General features: G+C 38.3%; 2 protein-coding genes across 28 annotated transcripts in view; both read left to right on the forward strand.

Annotated features, from left to right (window-relative positions):
• SORBS2 (sorbin and SH3 domain containing 2) overlaps window positions 1-14,994 on the forward strand; it is a 263,818-nt gene that overhangs the window by 245,482 nt on the left and 3,342 nt on the right. For 20 of the 27 annotated variants that reach the window (XM_076336382.1, XM_076336381.1, XM_076336380.1 and 17 more), the window contains 3 exons: window positions 151-354; window positions 8,500-8,607; window positions 12,216-12,265. In XM_076336382.1, the coding sequence (XP_076192497.1) occupies window positions 151-354; window positions 8,500-8,607; window positions 12,216-12,265 (362 nt within the window). The remainder of the gene's footprint in view (window positions 1-150; window positions 355-8,499; window positions 8,608-12,215; window positions 12,266-14,994) is intronic. The other 7 variants (XM_076336384.1, XM_076336388.1, XM_076336385.1 and 4 more) reach the window with 1 other exon arrangement.
• Window positions 3,783-5,166, forward strand: LOC143159937 (uncharacterized). Its single transcript, XM_076337513.1, has one exon. The coding sequence runs from the start codon at window positions 3,783-3,785 to the stop codon at window positions 4,602-4,604; it is 822 nt and encodes a 273-aa protein (XP_076193628.1). The 3' UTR covers window positions 4,605-5,166.

Consider the following 14,994-nt stretch of genomic DNA (forward strand, 5'->3'; position numbering starts at 1 on the left):
AGGAGAAATGTGAAAATGGAGACAATTCTCAAGACCGATGGGAAACAGCACTGCAGGGAAAATAATACTGTGTGTTAAAATAATATCTGCTTTTCAAAAAATTAACTTAAAATGTATCTGCTGATAACTCTTTTTCATAATGCATTTCAGGGAGACAGAGTAATTCTTCTTAAGCGAGTTGATCAAAACTGGTATGAAGGTAAAATACCAGGAACCAACAGACAAGGCATCTTCCCTGTTTCCTATGTAGAAGTCATCAAAAAGAATGCATCAAAAAGTGTTGATGACTACCCTGATCCCCCGATACCCCAAAGCTATTCTAGTGACAGAATACACCATTTAAGTTCAACTAAGGTAAGGATTTTTTTTTCTTTGCTATCACCCCTACAGTGGGTTTAGGACTTGTAATTTTTTTGTGAACAGAAGGTAATGCATAATTCATGCCTTAAGTACACTACATTTTCTTTCCTGCGTAGGTAAAATTGCATTACTGACTTGTTATTAAAGTCTTTTAATAGCCAAGTGTGTGTCTTACATTCTGCCAGGATTTTTGCTCTTTTCTTCATTAGCTATTACATTATTGAGCATAGGGCCAGGCAAAATTTGGGCAGAAAAATCAAGCCGACAGAACAAAATTTATTTGGGAATCTTAGACAGAATTTGAGCATTAAGGATACGTCTAGCAGACTTTTTGTAGTGCAATGTGAAGACATTGCCATAACACAGCTGTCCTAAAAGCCTGCAGTCCCATAAGCATGCAAAGGGCAAGAGAGGGCAGTTTGTGTGGGGACACAGCTTGCCAAGACCAGTCTGTGCCCTTCAAAGTAAAGGAGAAGAGCTAACGATTCTGTACTATAACCTTCCTCCTTTTGCCGTTCACACTCTAGAAGGAGGCTGTTGGTACAATGGAGGTTCTTTGGCGTGGTATGACAACAGTGACAGTATTGTTTCATTTAGTAGTGAGGCAAATGTCATGACATTGTCAATGAGCTTGGATTCAGACCTTTATAGTTGTAATTTTTCACACCAAATGTCTGTCGTAGGTTCTGAATTCTTTTCCTTCCTAGTCTATATAGCCACCACAAATCATACTACATGGTGTTGCAAAAAGATTCCTGTATTCTAATTTGTCACTCACTCGTGAGATTTTGCAGTCACCTGTGTGGGAAACGTAACCTCTTTGGCAGTGATAGAAACTAAGAAAGTTTCTGCATGCAAACTGTGATTAGCATTATTGTATTATCAATGATTTTGAACACTCAAGATGGAAACTTTTCTAAATCTTCCTCTTTACTTTTGTTGTTTATCTCTTCAGCATGGGTGGTGGGTTTTGTGTGTAATTATAAACTTCTTATCCTGCTATTCTCTATTTATTTCGGTTGGTTTTGCCCCCTTTTCTACTTTCATATACTTGCATACCGGTGCTTATTTAGATGCTTCAACTTTGAGATAAGTTCCACATTTATTTGCAGCTTTGGGGACAGCTACCAAAAGATGTCATTTATAGACAACAGTGGCCTCTGAAAATACTGTTTATGACTAAACAATATTAGCTGGTTTTGGATTAGCTGCTAGAACGGGTCTTGTCTGGTTTTTCAGAATGTGTCACAACAGAGAAATAGCTCCTCTCTCTTCCATTCCAACAAAACTGTTGAAGTAGCATCAAATTCTGTAGCTGCAGACTGAAGTATTCATAAGCTAGGGCCCCTATTATTACAGGAATCCAGACGTTCCTGAAGGCAAGTCAAGCGTATGAGGCAACCTAGGTGCTCCACATTACAGAGCTGTCTCTCTGTATTTGGAGATGCCTCTCTCCCCATTTTCTATGGAGCAGGCTTGTCTCTAAGGCATCCTGCAGCTAAAGCTGGTGTTTGTGTAACTACTATAACCCTTGTTGAGCACAGGTGATGCTTCAGAGTGTTTACATTCAGATCACAAAACTGTCCTGCCACTATTAATTATTAAATTAGTTCTGTAGGAGAGGAAAAGGGAAGAAGCCTTCTTTGTAACACAGGAAACTTGCAATCATCTGGTTCTAGCATAAGTCAAAAAAAAAAAAAAAAAAAAAAGAGCGCCTTTACTGATGCTCTTAAACAGACATCTGGTTTCTTAATTCAACTGTATTCAGAAATGGCAATATCATTTAAGAAGACATCTTGTTCCTGACTACCTAGAAGGACTTTAGCCGTCCTGAAGGTGTTCTGGAGTTTACCACAATTACGGATACCACTTTTCCTATTCCTTTGGGGGTTTTTAGCACATATCACTCCCTGTTGCTGGAGCAATTGCACTAAACTTCTCTGGCCTAATGGCAATAAAAATAAATAAGCAATACAAGTCAGGAGCAAGCTTTGCTCTCCTTAACTTGTCCTAGACCATCTGTATCTTTAGCTCTAGTGCAGCCTGTAGCCACAGGAAACTAAAAATGGCAATGTCTCCTCGGCAGTAGAGGCCCTTGTTCAAGAGGAATGATGAGGGAAAGAGATTGAGTATTGCTTGTAACAGCCTAGCTCTGTTTTAGCAGACTGCATTGTATCAGTCTATAGACTGTTTACTCTGGTATAGAAGACTCTATAACAAAGGTTTGTCTAACTATAAAATAAAGCTATTTGCCTCAAGAAAACTCAAGCAGAAGGTAAGTAAATTAACTATTCTGCAACATTAATTTAACCTTTTGTCCTGGTTTCAGCTGGAATAGAGTTAATTTTCTTCTTAGTAGCTGGTATAGTGCTGTGTTTTGGATTTAGCATGAGAATAATGTGGTAACACACTGATGTTTTAGTTGTTAAACCATGACACCTTTTGAAATTATTTTCCTATTCTAGAGTAATACTTAAAGTCTAAAGTAGTCCAGATAACTTAGAGATGTACAGCTAATTATTCTGGATAATTCTAACAATGAGATCAAACTATTTTTCATCCAATTTTAATTTTGAGGATGAATAGTAACAAAAATGCATTTTCAGTATTTACTGAAGCAATGGATATCTACTGATGCTGTGTACGTATGACTCACCAGTCTCTCATTCTTACAAAAGGACATTTCTTTTACCAGAAGGATACTTCAATCAATATTATGTAACGGTACTCAAAAATATACTGCTGTGTACTGTGCTGTCACTATTTTAAAAGCATTGTTGACTGCCTACATTCAATTAGAATTGAATGTACCTTTCACAAATGTTGATGTCATTTTGAACTAATAGGGTTACTTTTGAAGAAAAATGCATTCTGTAGCTGCTCATGCCTTAATAAAAGTATGCAATGTGTTAAAGATGTTTCTTAAGTATTTATTCAGAAGTACTAAGAAAAAGTAGAAGTATTAACATTAGGATAATTAGAAATCAACTCAGTTGTTATAGTTTAAAAGAAATACTTAATGACACCTGAAGTGTACTTCTGAAAATACTATTCTCAAAATAACAGTAATGGTTCAAGAAAAATTACATTAATGTTAATTGTATGATTTAAAAACCTGTGACACGCTCACTGACAGAGCGCCATAAATAACATAACTTTAGCAGACCAAATGCAGGTCGCCTTCATGAATGTAATGATTCAGATCTGTCTTAGTGTTTGACATTTAAGCCCCAAGCCAGAACCTGATACAGTTTCATTTTTCAAATGTCTTTCCTGCTGTTCTGATTCCTGTAGTAATGATTTCAGACACCTGTGCTCGCTGAAATGATACCCTATAACCCAGATGATGGCACAGACATTTTTCTTTCCAGTCTACTCATATCCTAGTTCTCTATCATGCTTATTTATTTATTTAAATTCCTATGTTTCTCTTATTTTTGAAGTTGCCTTCCCAAGCACTGTCCCCACTTTCCAGACACATTTCCTCCTCTTGGTCACACATTGATCAAAAGATTCTCCAGGCTGCCACTAGTGACTGGTTTTCAAGGACTGTTGGTTTTTCACCTTCAAGCGTGTGCATCTTACCTCCTCCACCATTTCCAGACAGTTTTCTTTGTAACTTAGAAGAACTCAATTCTTTGGCATTAACAACATCCCAATCTGTAGCAATCTCCCCAGGTAATAGCATTCACCAAGTTAAAGATGATCACTTTATTCCAAATACAGAGGTCTCTCTCAGCCCTCCTACAGCTCTTCCTCTGCCCTTTCTTGTATTTACCTCTGTCTCATCTTCAGCCAGCTCATCTCATGACATAGCATATAAGCATACCAGCAACAATACCAAGCCAGGAAAAGGTAAAGACTTGAGAGGTATGCTTGACTCTTCAGTTACCGAAGTACCTAGAGACTTGTCAGATACTACAAGAGAAGGTGAACATGTTGGCGCTATCTGTAACATCCCTTCGCCACATGAAGGTGGCTCCGTCTCCAGAGTGCTAGCTGCAACTGCTGAAAATGAAGAGGAAATCTGTACTGCAGAGCTGTCAGTTAATATAGGGGATCAGTCAAAGCCTCAAGAATCGGATTTCTACAGAGCAGCACAAGACGCAACAGAAGAACTGACAAGACTCTATATAGAGGAGGATCTGGGACATGACAATTTAGAATTCCCCATAGCAAGTGGAGGAGACTCCATGGTATGTTATGAAGGATACACTTCACTGAATATTGATAAGGTACTTTAATTTCTGAAAAACCTGGCTTCTGTGTTCAGATAGCTTACTCGGTATAATTATTCTCTGCCTTTTCTTGTATTTACACGTTTGTATTGTGCACAGGCACAGTTTTATACTATTGCGTTGGATAAAAATTGTCAGTGTTAGGGGATAGTCCCTTCTCAGAAGCAGGCATATACGCCCTTGTAAGCTCTATGGTGTATCAATTCTGCTGGTCCTTTCCCTTCTGTCCTCGTTAGCTGCCACCGAGCTTCTGATGTGAAAAGCCAGTGAGCCATTTTCCTCACTGGCCCATTACATGCCACCCCTTTTGAGCCAGCGGCCCCAGCAAGCAAATGCTATCAGCAGCCTTCAGAGGGAGGGACATGCCTCCTGCAGAGACTCAGCGGTTTGTACTTCACATGTGTCACTTCACCAGCTGATATATTTATAGTAGACTCTGTTATGGGAATGTGACTAATAACAACAGATCAGATTATGTTTGGCAGTTAAACAAATGCTTCCCCTAAAGCCCTCCCCAGTTCCTCTTTGGGACAGTACAACACTGAACTATCCCCAATGTCTGCTAGCCATTAAATGCTGCAATATTGCTACACGGTTTGTGTGGTTTCTAGGCAAAGTTTTAGAACAGATCTTTTCTGTCCAGCACTTATTTTAACAGACTGTTCAGGCAGTTGCTTTGGCTAGCACATGCAAACATGTAAATTAGATACTTAGGACAATATGTTTTAGGCCAAATTTAAAACCAGTTAGTTAGAAAGATTTTGCAGGCTGCCTCTGCCCTTACTTGACCTGAAAAACACAGGAGAAAACCGTGAGAATAGAGGTGAAATCCACCGCCATGAATAGCAACTTGTTTTGATTTCTGAGGGAAGGATTTTCTTCCAGAATGGCAGACTGACTAATAATAAAATTAGCATCCCATTTCTGACTGTTCAGGTTAGTTACATGACTCCTTATTGAGCATATTATGTCCTTCACAGCTGGTTTTATAGCACAATTACTTGTCATTTTTCTTAAACGCTTAAGCCAGCTCTACTTTCTATGGGAACGTCACAAAACTCTGATCCTCCTTTCCAACTTTCTTCTAATCTTCCATTTTCACTCTGACAAGGCACCAACTTCTCACTCTGTTCCTACAACATCCCCGTCTACTGCTTCCCTCTCACCTCCTCTCCTTTCTAAACCCTTACATCAGCAGGAGAGAGACTCACCAAAGTTAAAGGTAACTGCACCTCTTGAGTATGGATTGTTGCAGATCTTCATGTATATTAAATAACTGCAAGGCTAACACTGAGTTTGATCTTTCCAGATGTATTGTTTCCTTTACTAATATTAAATAACATAGCACATGGAGTATTAAGATAGGCCTTCTTCAAATGAAACACAAGGTATAACTATAACCATTATGATACAATGAAATAGCAACAGACTTATATTCAAGTACACAGAAACTAAGTAACATCTGTAGCTTAAAAGTGTTTTCAATTTCAATCCAAAGCCCCCAGGCTTTGGATTGAAACAGTCATAATTTCATATATGAGAACAGTCATAAATTTCACAATAAAGCACCACTGCAGAGGGTCATGTTCTAAATACCAGTTCTGTTAGTCAAGGACTGGACAAAGATTATTCCCTCTTCAAGACTACACTTTGTGTCAGCATTGCAGCTCTGTGGCAGAAAAATGAAATCTGGAAAGCCTATAGCTCTAGATAGACAAAGACAATTGCCAGTGCAGTTTAGACCCAAAGTCAATTGCCAGTGCTGACTTCCAGAGAGTCCATTTGCTCATGGAAAGGAGAAAAAGTCACGTACAAAGTTTGAGAAACTATCCTAGAAAGAGTGATCATTACATCTATCGCAAAAAAAACCCACATTTTTTATAAAAATCTACCACATCTTACAGTGTGTGTTCATGGAAAACCCAGACATAATGGACTTCAAGAAGTCTTAAGGTCCACCAGATCTGCTGGGTTTTTTTCTGAAGTAGGGAGGAGACATAAAGGTTCTTTCCAGGGCATGAATCTGTCATGGGCTTAGGTATGTTTCACCTCAAAGATGGGGTAAAACACAGTATTGCATTTATTTCTGCAACTTTGAATAATTTATTAGTTGTGCAGTGCTTTTGATGGGTACTTTTTGCTTAGCCTAACTGACAAAATTCAGAAAATTCCTCATCCACACTGAAATTTCCTTTAGGTGACCCTGATATTCCTGGCTCTTGTTTGAGCAAGGCATGTTAATCCCAGCTGAAAATAAATAGAGGGAACATCTGTTTTGAGAGTTAAAAGATCTGCTCCTGGGAACCTCCCAGACAGTGTACTGCTCTTCGTTGGGCATGGCAGGAAGCAATTAGGCTACAGTAAGTAACCAAGGGAGATGACTCCATCTTGCAGACACAAGAGCCTGAGTACTGAGAAGAATTAGGGGCCTGGGGGGGTTGTTACAGAGTTCTAGCTCTTAATTATTGTTTTCAAACCATTTCAAATCTGGATTATTTTTTAAGTCTATGGAACATATTCCCTTATAAACTTAACCAGTATAGACTTATCTATTTGAAAATTGTTGAAATTATTAGATACACTCCTACTGACAACAGAATTTTTTGCACAATATTTCCAAAATGAGATAAAGATTTATTTCCTCCCAAGGGTAAGAAAACTTTTTTCAGCAGTCAACACTGACCACATTGCCAGGATAGAGAGTTGCATTAAAATAAGCGTAGCCAGGTTTGGCTGTCATCATTTCTTGCTACTTAGTCTACAGGCTGGACTTTAGAAGGAAGGACAGTTCCTATCCTCTTCTGTTTGTGCACGTTGTCCATGATTAAAGTCTCCTCTCAACTGCTACAGCAGAAAGAACATGATACATTTCCAGGACTCAAACATCACAAGTGAAGGGAGGTTCTTCAGAGAGTTCTTGAAACCGTATACTGATACCTTGGTAATTTTTGTTAATGTAAAAATACATACATACATCTGTGTGTATATATATATTTGGAATGCGGCTCAAATCTAAAGCATGACGCGGGATTTGGGCAGTAGACTACAAGGAGGTATGGGTGGGAAGTGTCACTTTGCTCCATGCTGGTGGGAGGGACGTGTCCTCCAAAGGAAGAACTCTGAAGACACTTCCCAAGGAGAAATGCTGCTGTTTTCCTGCCTCCTTGGCCTCCCTTGGTATCCTTTTTTTTTTTTTTTTTTGTTATTCACCCTCTCAGCTTCCAAGAGGGGGCTGCTCTTCTGTCTTGCCACATTCTACTGGCAAACAGTCACAAACAGCAATGAAAAGGTTTCCAATGTCAGCACTCCACTCCTCTCACATTTCCCCCAACTCGCCCCTGCCCCTGAGAATTCACATTTGCTGCACACACACCCATAGGAGCTGAATTCTGACAAATATTTAGCTGATTTATAGTGATGTTAACAAAACAAGGATTTTTCCTTGAAGTGCTTTCCATCAAGTATTTACTTGCTTTCTAAATGCAAATTTAAGGTCCGTGTTCTGTTTAACAGCAAGGAATTAGAAATACCAATGACAAATGTTGTAAGATAGTATTTATGCTCTGTGCTGTTGAGCTTTTCTGGATTATTAACTGAGCTACTTCAGTGGGTACACTTGCAATAACTGTTCTTATTCCAACTGCATACACTGTGCATGATTAATCTTTTAACTGTAATGTGTAAGGGCATGTTGCCAGAGCAGCAAACCCTGGGAAAAAAGATACAGTGGCAACAGTGAAAATACTATATACTAATAGTACCATTATTTGCACCTGTAACACACTTGCTTTTTGTTATCAAGAAAAGCATGTCCAGTTTGCATGTACGAATGAAGCAACAAAAATCCTATGATGCTTCATTCTTAAACTCTCACTTGACACAGTTTTTGTGGTTTTTCTAGGCTAATTTAAAGAGAGAGGTATTTGTTATGGGTAAACCTCCTCGTAGCCCACTGATGACTAAGAGATCCTGCAGCTCATCTGTCAGAGGTCACAGCTATTCACACAGGGTATGGTACTGGATGCCCCGTGTGCAACAGCAGCATTTCCATAGAAAAGGAGCTCCGTGTCTAGTCTTTCAGTATTTTGCTTTTGCCCAAGTGTCTCAACACTATCAGTATGCCGTGTTTTCTTCCTGTTGTGCTTCTGTGCTATGTCTGAGTAAAGCCAACAGGTCTGTGTGTGCCAAAACTTATTTTATAAATCCATTAGTGTATTGTATCTCTGCAGTACTGCATAGTATTTCCAGTGCTACAAGATGTAAGACATCAGAGTTCTTTAGATTTAGCCTGCTTTTTTCCTAAATTACTCCTCTTGTTTCAAAGCATTTCTAGTTTATTAAAATTACAGCTTCCAAGAATCAAAAATTTATACTTCATCGCATGTATACAAGCTTTTGTATACAGGCTGAATTCTTGGTTTTGAATCCATGACCTTCTTTTCAAAATGTTTTGTTGCTACTATGTTATGTTCACTCAACACTGTGCTCTTTATCCAAGCACTGTGATTCCAGACTGTCACACTCTTTAGCCTTTCCCTTCATATCTGTAATATAACAGTAACGTAATTGTAACAATTCTACCTACCAAAGTCAGCTTGTTTAGAGTTTGCATGTGTTTGGCTCAGAAAGGTGATCTAAATTATGAAAAAAAAAAAAACCCAACCTAAACTGTATGAGAGTAAGAATTTATGGGTTATGTTTTACTTTCAGTTTAGGACTAAATTATTCTCTGCATCTGGTTCTTAACATCTGGCTCTTAAAACTGATAACAAGATGAACTGTTTTCCATGCTGTTGCTGCTGATTTTAGGTTATCGTCTTTCCGGTAGTTCCCTTTTTAAAATTTGAATTTTAATTTAAGATATGCAGGTTTGTGTAACTTTCAAAGTCTTGGCTTTTTGGAAGGCCTCTGTTTACTACCAGGTATGAGGGGACAGTGCTTTCTTCATCACTGAAGAGAGACAGTTCAATCACAGGATTCTTGTAGTAGCGGACCAACACCATCCCAAAGAAAGTCCAACTGGGAATAAGATCCATAAAAAAGGGATTAAGCCCTATTTTAATTTTGCATGTTACTCCAAATGAATGGCATGTAATCAATATATTAAGAGGACTGTATTGGTCAATGTTTAGTGCATTTATGACTTTAATTCCAAAGCTACAAGAGCACAAATTGTACACCTAATTTGCATGTTCAGGACTGTACAGAACCATTATATGCAAGCACATATCAAATCATGCATGAAAATCAGGTGTACAGCTGGGACCATTGACTTGACTACACGCTTTTTAATGTTTTTGGGATTAGGTCCTACAATTTTTCCCAGGAAACAGAATAGTGTAGTGAACTGAGTTGTAGTTGGAAACTAGAAATCCTAAGTGCCAAGATCTACCCATAGGGTGATGCGTTTCATGATATCTCTTGAGTGCAATTAGCGCGACCTTGCAACAGTCCCCATTCTAGCCAATGCCGCTGTATGTGGGAATGAGAGCTTAGGGAAAGAAAATGGGGAGAAAGCTTCTTGATGTCAGCTGGGGTACTATTGAGGAATGCATTCAGATAGAGAGAGCGCCCCAAGGTCCCCCTGTCCAGGCATAGCACAGATTACTTTACCCTAGTTTTCCCAGATTCTAATTCTGTCAAAGTTTTCTCTGTAGCAATAACATAGAGTTGAAAATCTTCACTCACCTTGATTTTCTATCATCCGTTTCTACAGTAGTTAACTAGCAATAAAACGTTTTAAAGTATTGAAGCATATACAGAAAAAGAAGAAAAAGAAGATAATACTGACCTACCTAATTTCTTCCTGGCTTGGTATATGTTCAAAGCATTAAATCATTTGTAGTATTGTTTAGGACATTGACTTTTATTGTTTGCAAGAAAAATCCTTAACCTCGGTTGAGTTCTCTTGCATCTCTGACTATCTTTGGCATTCATCTCAGTTACGGACCTGATGAAAGGTTAGCAGAGAATAAGGTCAGATTCCAATCCAAATTCCAAGCAGTCTACCCAGTGGAATATTCTCTTCTTGCTTGACAAGCCAACTGTTGAAGGGGGTTTACTGAAATGTCTAATTTGCAACCTTTATTGTTGGATTCTTCAGTAAAAATTATCCTTCTTTCTTGTACACTGGCAGAGAAGAGTTAAATGAGGGAGAGAAGAGAGTCAAAGAGTATAAACACTTTTTTTTTTTTAACTTTGAAAACCTCTTTCCCACCTAGCTATCATTAATATGAATAAAAGTTCTGTAATCTACCTGCCTGCATCTTAGGCACCTTTTTAAAATTATACTCTACAAACTGTAAAGATGAAGTGGAGAATGTTCACAATATTTTCTGCACGTACACATACAAACATGATGAAAAGAAATTTAACTACTTCAGTTTCATCTGGAGATTGGGGGGGAGAAAAAAAACATAGTGCATTTTAACATTCAATTGATATCAACAGGCTGTGGGTTGTTTACCACAGCCTTCTCTCATGGAAGGCTGCATCATCTTCAAGAGTAAACTGAAGCAAGATGAACTGAAATAGTCAAACCTGGGAAAGAGAGAACCATGGAGCATTAGACAAATCCCATGGCTTCAAGATCAGGTTGCAGTTTACTCAATTCATGAAAGAAAGTGCCATGAGCTGGGTTTTGATATCCACACTCCCAAAACCGACACGGTTCCCAGACTTGTATCAGACTGTCAGTCTCTACAGCACGACCATAGGGCACCCTCAGTCAACAGAGAATATGATCACTGCTCACATCAAGAGCTCTCCCAAGCAGCTGCTCCTGCGCTGTTTCTGGCCCCTGCCAGATTCTAATCGGTATAAGTCAATGTCTTTCTACGCAGGATGTGCTTTCTGTAGGAGGTTAATATTTTTCATTTCCATTGCGTTCAGATTTATTGGATATTAGTGGTGGGTAATGCTCCATTAGGAAGGAAAGTAGTTCCTTTCATAAAGCTTTGCACTGGAAATACAAACTACTTTTTCCTCTGAAGTAAAAGTGTTAATTGTTATTTTCACTCAATTACATGCATTCTTTCAAAAATTCTTTCTGCTCTTTGCTTCCCAACAGCCTGCATGGCTTTGTGCTCCCCCTTGAGATGAAACAGAATTAATTAAAGTATAGCATGTTATGCCTGCCAAGTTAGTACTGTGTGTGCGTGTAATGTAAATTGGTATGTTGTTTGTCTATGAATATTCTAAATTCTGCCATTATGTATAGGAGATTTTATTTCTACTTATCTAAAAATATACTTTACCCAAGGAATGTATAATGTTCATCAGTTGGATCTGATTTTTCTAATACTATTTCTGTATCACAGTGAAGAGGCAGCAGGGTTCTATTCCAACTTTCTACTCTACTATAAATAGAATGGACTGTTGATAAAGTTCACAGTTTTGTTTTAGTTTTTACTATGTCCTCCAAAAATCAGATCTTTAAACCTGCCAAGGTTCTGTTGCTTGCCATGTCTCTTAAGAATTTATTGGGGGGGGGGGGGGGGGGGGGAGGTTATGCAAGGTAGAATATGAACTCTCAAGCAACCATGTATCATGCTCCTATCCAACTATTTGGACCTTAGACTATAAATCTTCATTACATTTCAAATCGTTTCATTTCAGCCACAGCGCCCTGTGCTTGCTCATGAAAACATACACAGTGGGGGGGAACCGTAAGTATACTTCTTGTCTACTAAACCAAAACCTAACATTTAAGCAATAGCCAGCACATTGTCAAATAATTTGTTAACCTGCCAAGTACAATTATGAAGAGATTCCAGAAATTTACAGATAACCGCATGATGTAGGAAGATATCCAAGAAGGTCCCAGAGGGCAAAGCCTTAGTTGTTTAATTTACATCAAACTCAGACAGACATGCCAACTTACAGTTCTTCATTGTTTATACTTAAAAGGGATAATAATTTTGTAAAAATAAAAGTTTGACTTTTTTTTATTCACTCCATTTTTACATCTCAGCAGAATGTCAATTAAAGATTTAACATTGATTCAACTCATCTGCTTTACTGACTTGACAAAAAATTATTCAGAAACAGTTCTGGATGTGAATAGAGAGAAAAAAATAACTATAATGTTGATCACAGGAACACAGGCTCACACTTTTTGGTGTAATTTACATGTGCAATTTAAAAATTGGATACAAGAAAGCCTTTCTGAAAACTGAAGAACCACCTAGATCTCAAGTCTTATTTTCACAAACAATGTAATCACTTGGGATAAAACATGTCAGGCATGTAAGAGTATTTCAGTGCTGACTATTAAAATGCAAGTTCAGTGCAAGATTGTTTCGATTTTTTTTTTTTTTTTTTTAATTTTTTTCCCCCCCCAGTCTTGCACTTGGGTCCTGCTTAAGTGATCATTAAAACCAGTAGCCATTCTTCCTTTAGCATCAGAGCGCTTTGGAGTATGCCCTATTAGATGAATTCTCCTAAGGCTTAACATCTAAAAGTATTTAAAAGTTTACCTGTTAGTCACTTGAAGGAATGGCAAGAGAGAAGAGAGGGGCAAAAAGTTACCAAATAACTATACCACGGATAATATATAATGAAAATTAGACATTCTGGTTTCAATCGCACCAAAACCATTTTTCTCAAGCTCCTGTTGGTTTTGTTGAGCATACTGAAGCACCTAACTCTGTTTTGTAAGCAATAATTATCAAATTAATTTTGTTCAACATAGTTTAAGTAGTTCATGACTAAAGTTACTGATTCCTAAAGTTAAAAATAGAAATATATTTAAACTGTCCACTAACCATTCTTTGTCTTGAATATGTATTCTGTTAGCGTTGTAAATGGTAGTAGAGTTTTCATGTTTAAGAAATCCCTAGATTAGTAAAGAGAGAATGAAATGACTACAAAGGAGTTATTAAAATGGATTATCTAGAAATGACTAAGATTAGATTTCAAAAGTACAAAGAGTGCTAATCGGGAAGTTCTTGTTAGTGCATTTGAGTAAGTAATTGGCTTGAATCCTATTCATGACACATTACAGCTGCAACTCCTGTACCTTTGGAAGCTGCATTTAATCAGTTTTGGAATATCATCATAGCTCTGCTTTCCTCGAATAACGATAAGCATGACAGAAAATGTTATTGCCATTTAATTTTTTGCACAGATCGTTCTTACTCCTGCTACAAATTACCAGAGGTAATTGCTTAAATAACCACTCCCGTTCCATTCTGTTAGTATGATTAAAATATAAAATCAGACTTTACAGATTTAGGGAGATAACTGCCAGTCAACAAAAAAAATCATTTTTTTCTTGGAACAGTGTCTTTTTTTTTTTTCTCTCCAAACCAGCAATCTGAAAAATAAGTGTGATTTATTCAAAAAGATCATCATTACACTAAGCCTAGTACCAGCCTGTATATGGAATTTTCAAATGGGACTTTCAGGAGCAGGAATTTTTTACCTAAATAAACATCCTATTTAAGCCATGGATACTTTGCCTGAATGATACAGAGCTAATGGGACTATTCAGTACCAACACATCAAAGGGGGAGTTACTTTGTTTTTACTGGGGGAAGTGTAATGGCATTAAGGTTTTAAAGTCAGTAAACTGTTGTTAAGCAGGAAAAATGGACATGATTATGTTTTGTTTTGATATTTTGAAATTAAAACCATGTCCTTTGTACAATTTCAGTTGTACCCTGCTCCTTTACATGCAGTCAGTCATAGCTGGGGCACAGATGGTTAGAAAAGACAGGCAGATTCTGACTCTGCAGGACTCATGGGCTTTTGCAGCAATCTTCCCATGGGCTGTCAGCCCAAGCACCTTCAGTTCCCCTTATTAAGAGTTTATTGCCATTCTTTCAATTCCAGGAAACTCAATTAAAAGCTGACGAGGAATGAAAGACAATAAATTTAGCAATCTCATACCTCTTTCTATTTATCCGCCTCAGATCCTTCAATCTGCAGCCCCTGGCTGGGGTAGAGATACAAGTCAGTGTCTGAATACTGTTTGAGTTTCCATCCTTATGTCCCCTGATTTGATTCAGGCCTCTCCCTCACTCTCAGATTAATTTTTTTTATATATATATCTGTAGAGCAGGGGCAGTTTTAACCAGGGAAGGGGTTACAGCTGCATGTTTCCAAATAGCAGTTACCCTCCACCTTCCCCACAGAGGTAGGCACCTCTTTTTCATGCAGGGCTCCTATAACGCCCAGTCTCACCTCAGCAGTTGCTACTGAGGAGCCCCGGGAGGTCCCCCAGTCACAGCGATAGCGCGCGTGAGCCACTTTCCTGGGCACCCTCTTCCACCGACTACAGAAGGATGCCAGCCACCTTGGTTATGCTGCGTGGCACTTCGCTCTGCTGGGGCCAAGAATGCGTACACTAGGTTCAGCTTTCCAGAGCTCAAAGGCAGAGCCACAGTTTCAGGTG

The sequence above is a fragment of the Aptenodytes patagonicus genome, chromosome 4 (genome assembly GCF_965638725.1).
Source record: "Aptenodytes patagonicus chromosome 4, bAptPat1.pri.cur, whole genome shotgun sequence".
Taxonomy (NCBI): Eukaryota; Metazoa; Chordata; class Aves; order Sphenisciformes; family Spheniscidae; genus Aptenodytes; species Aptenodytes patagonicus.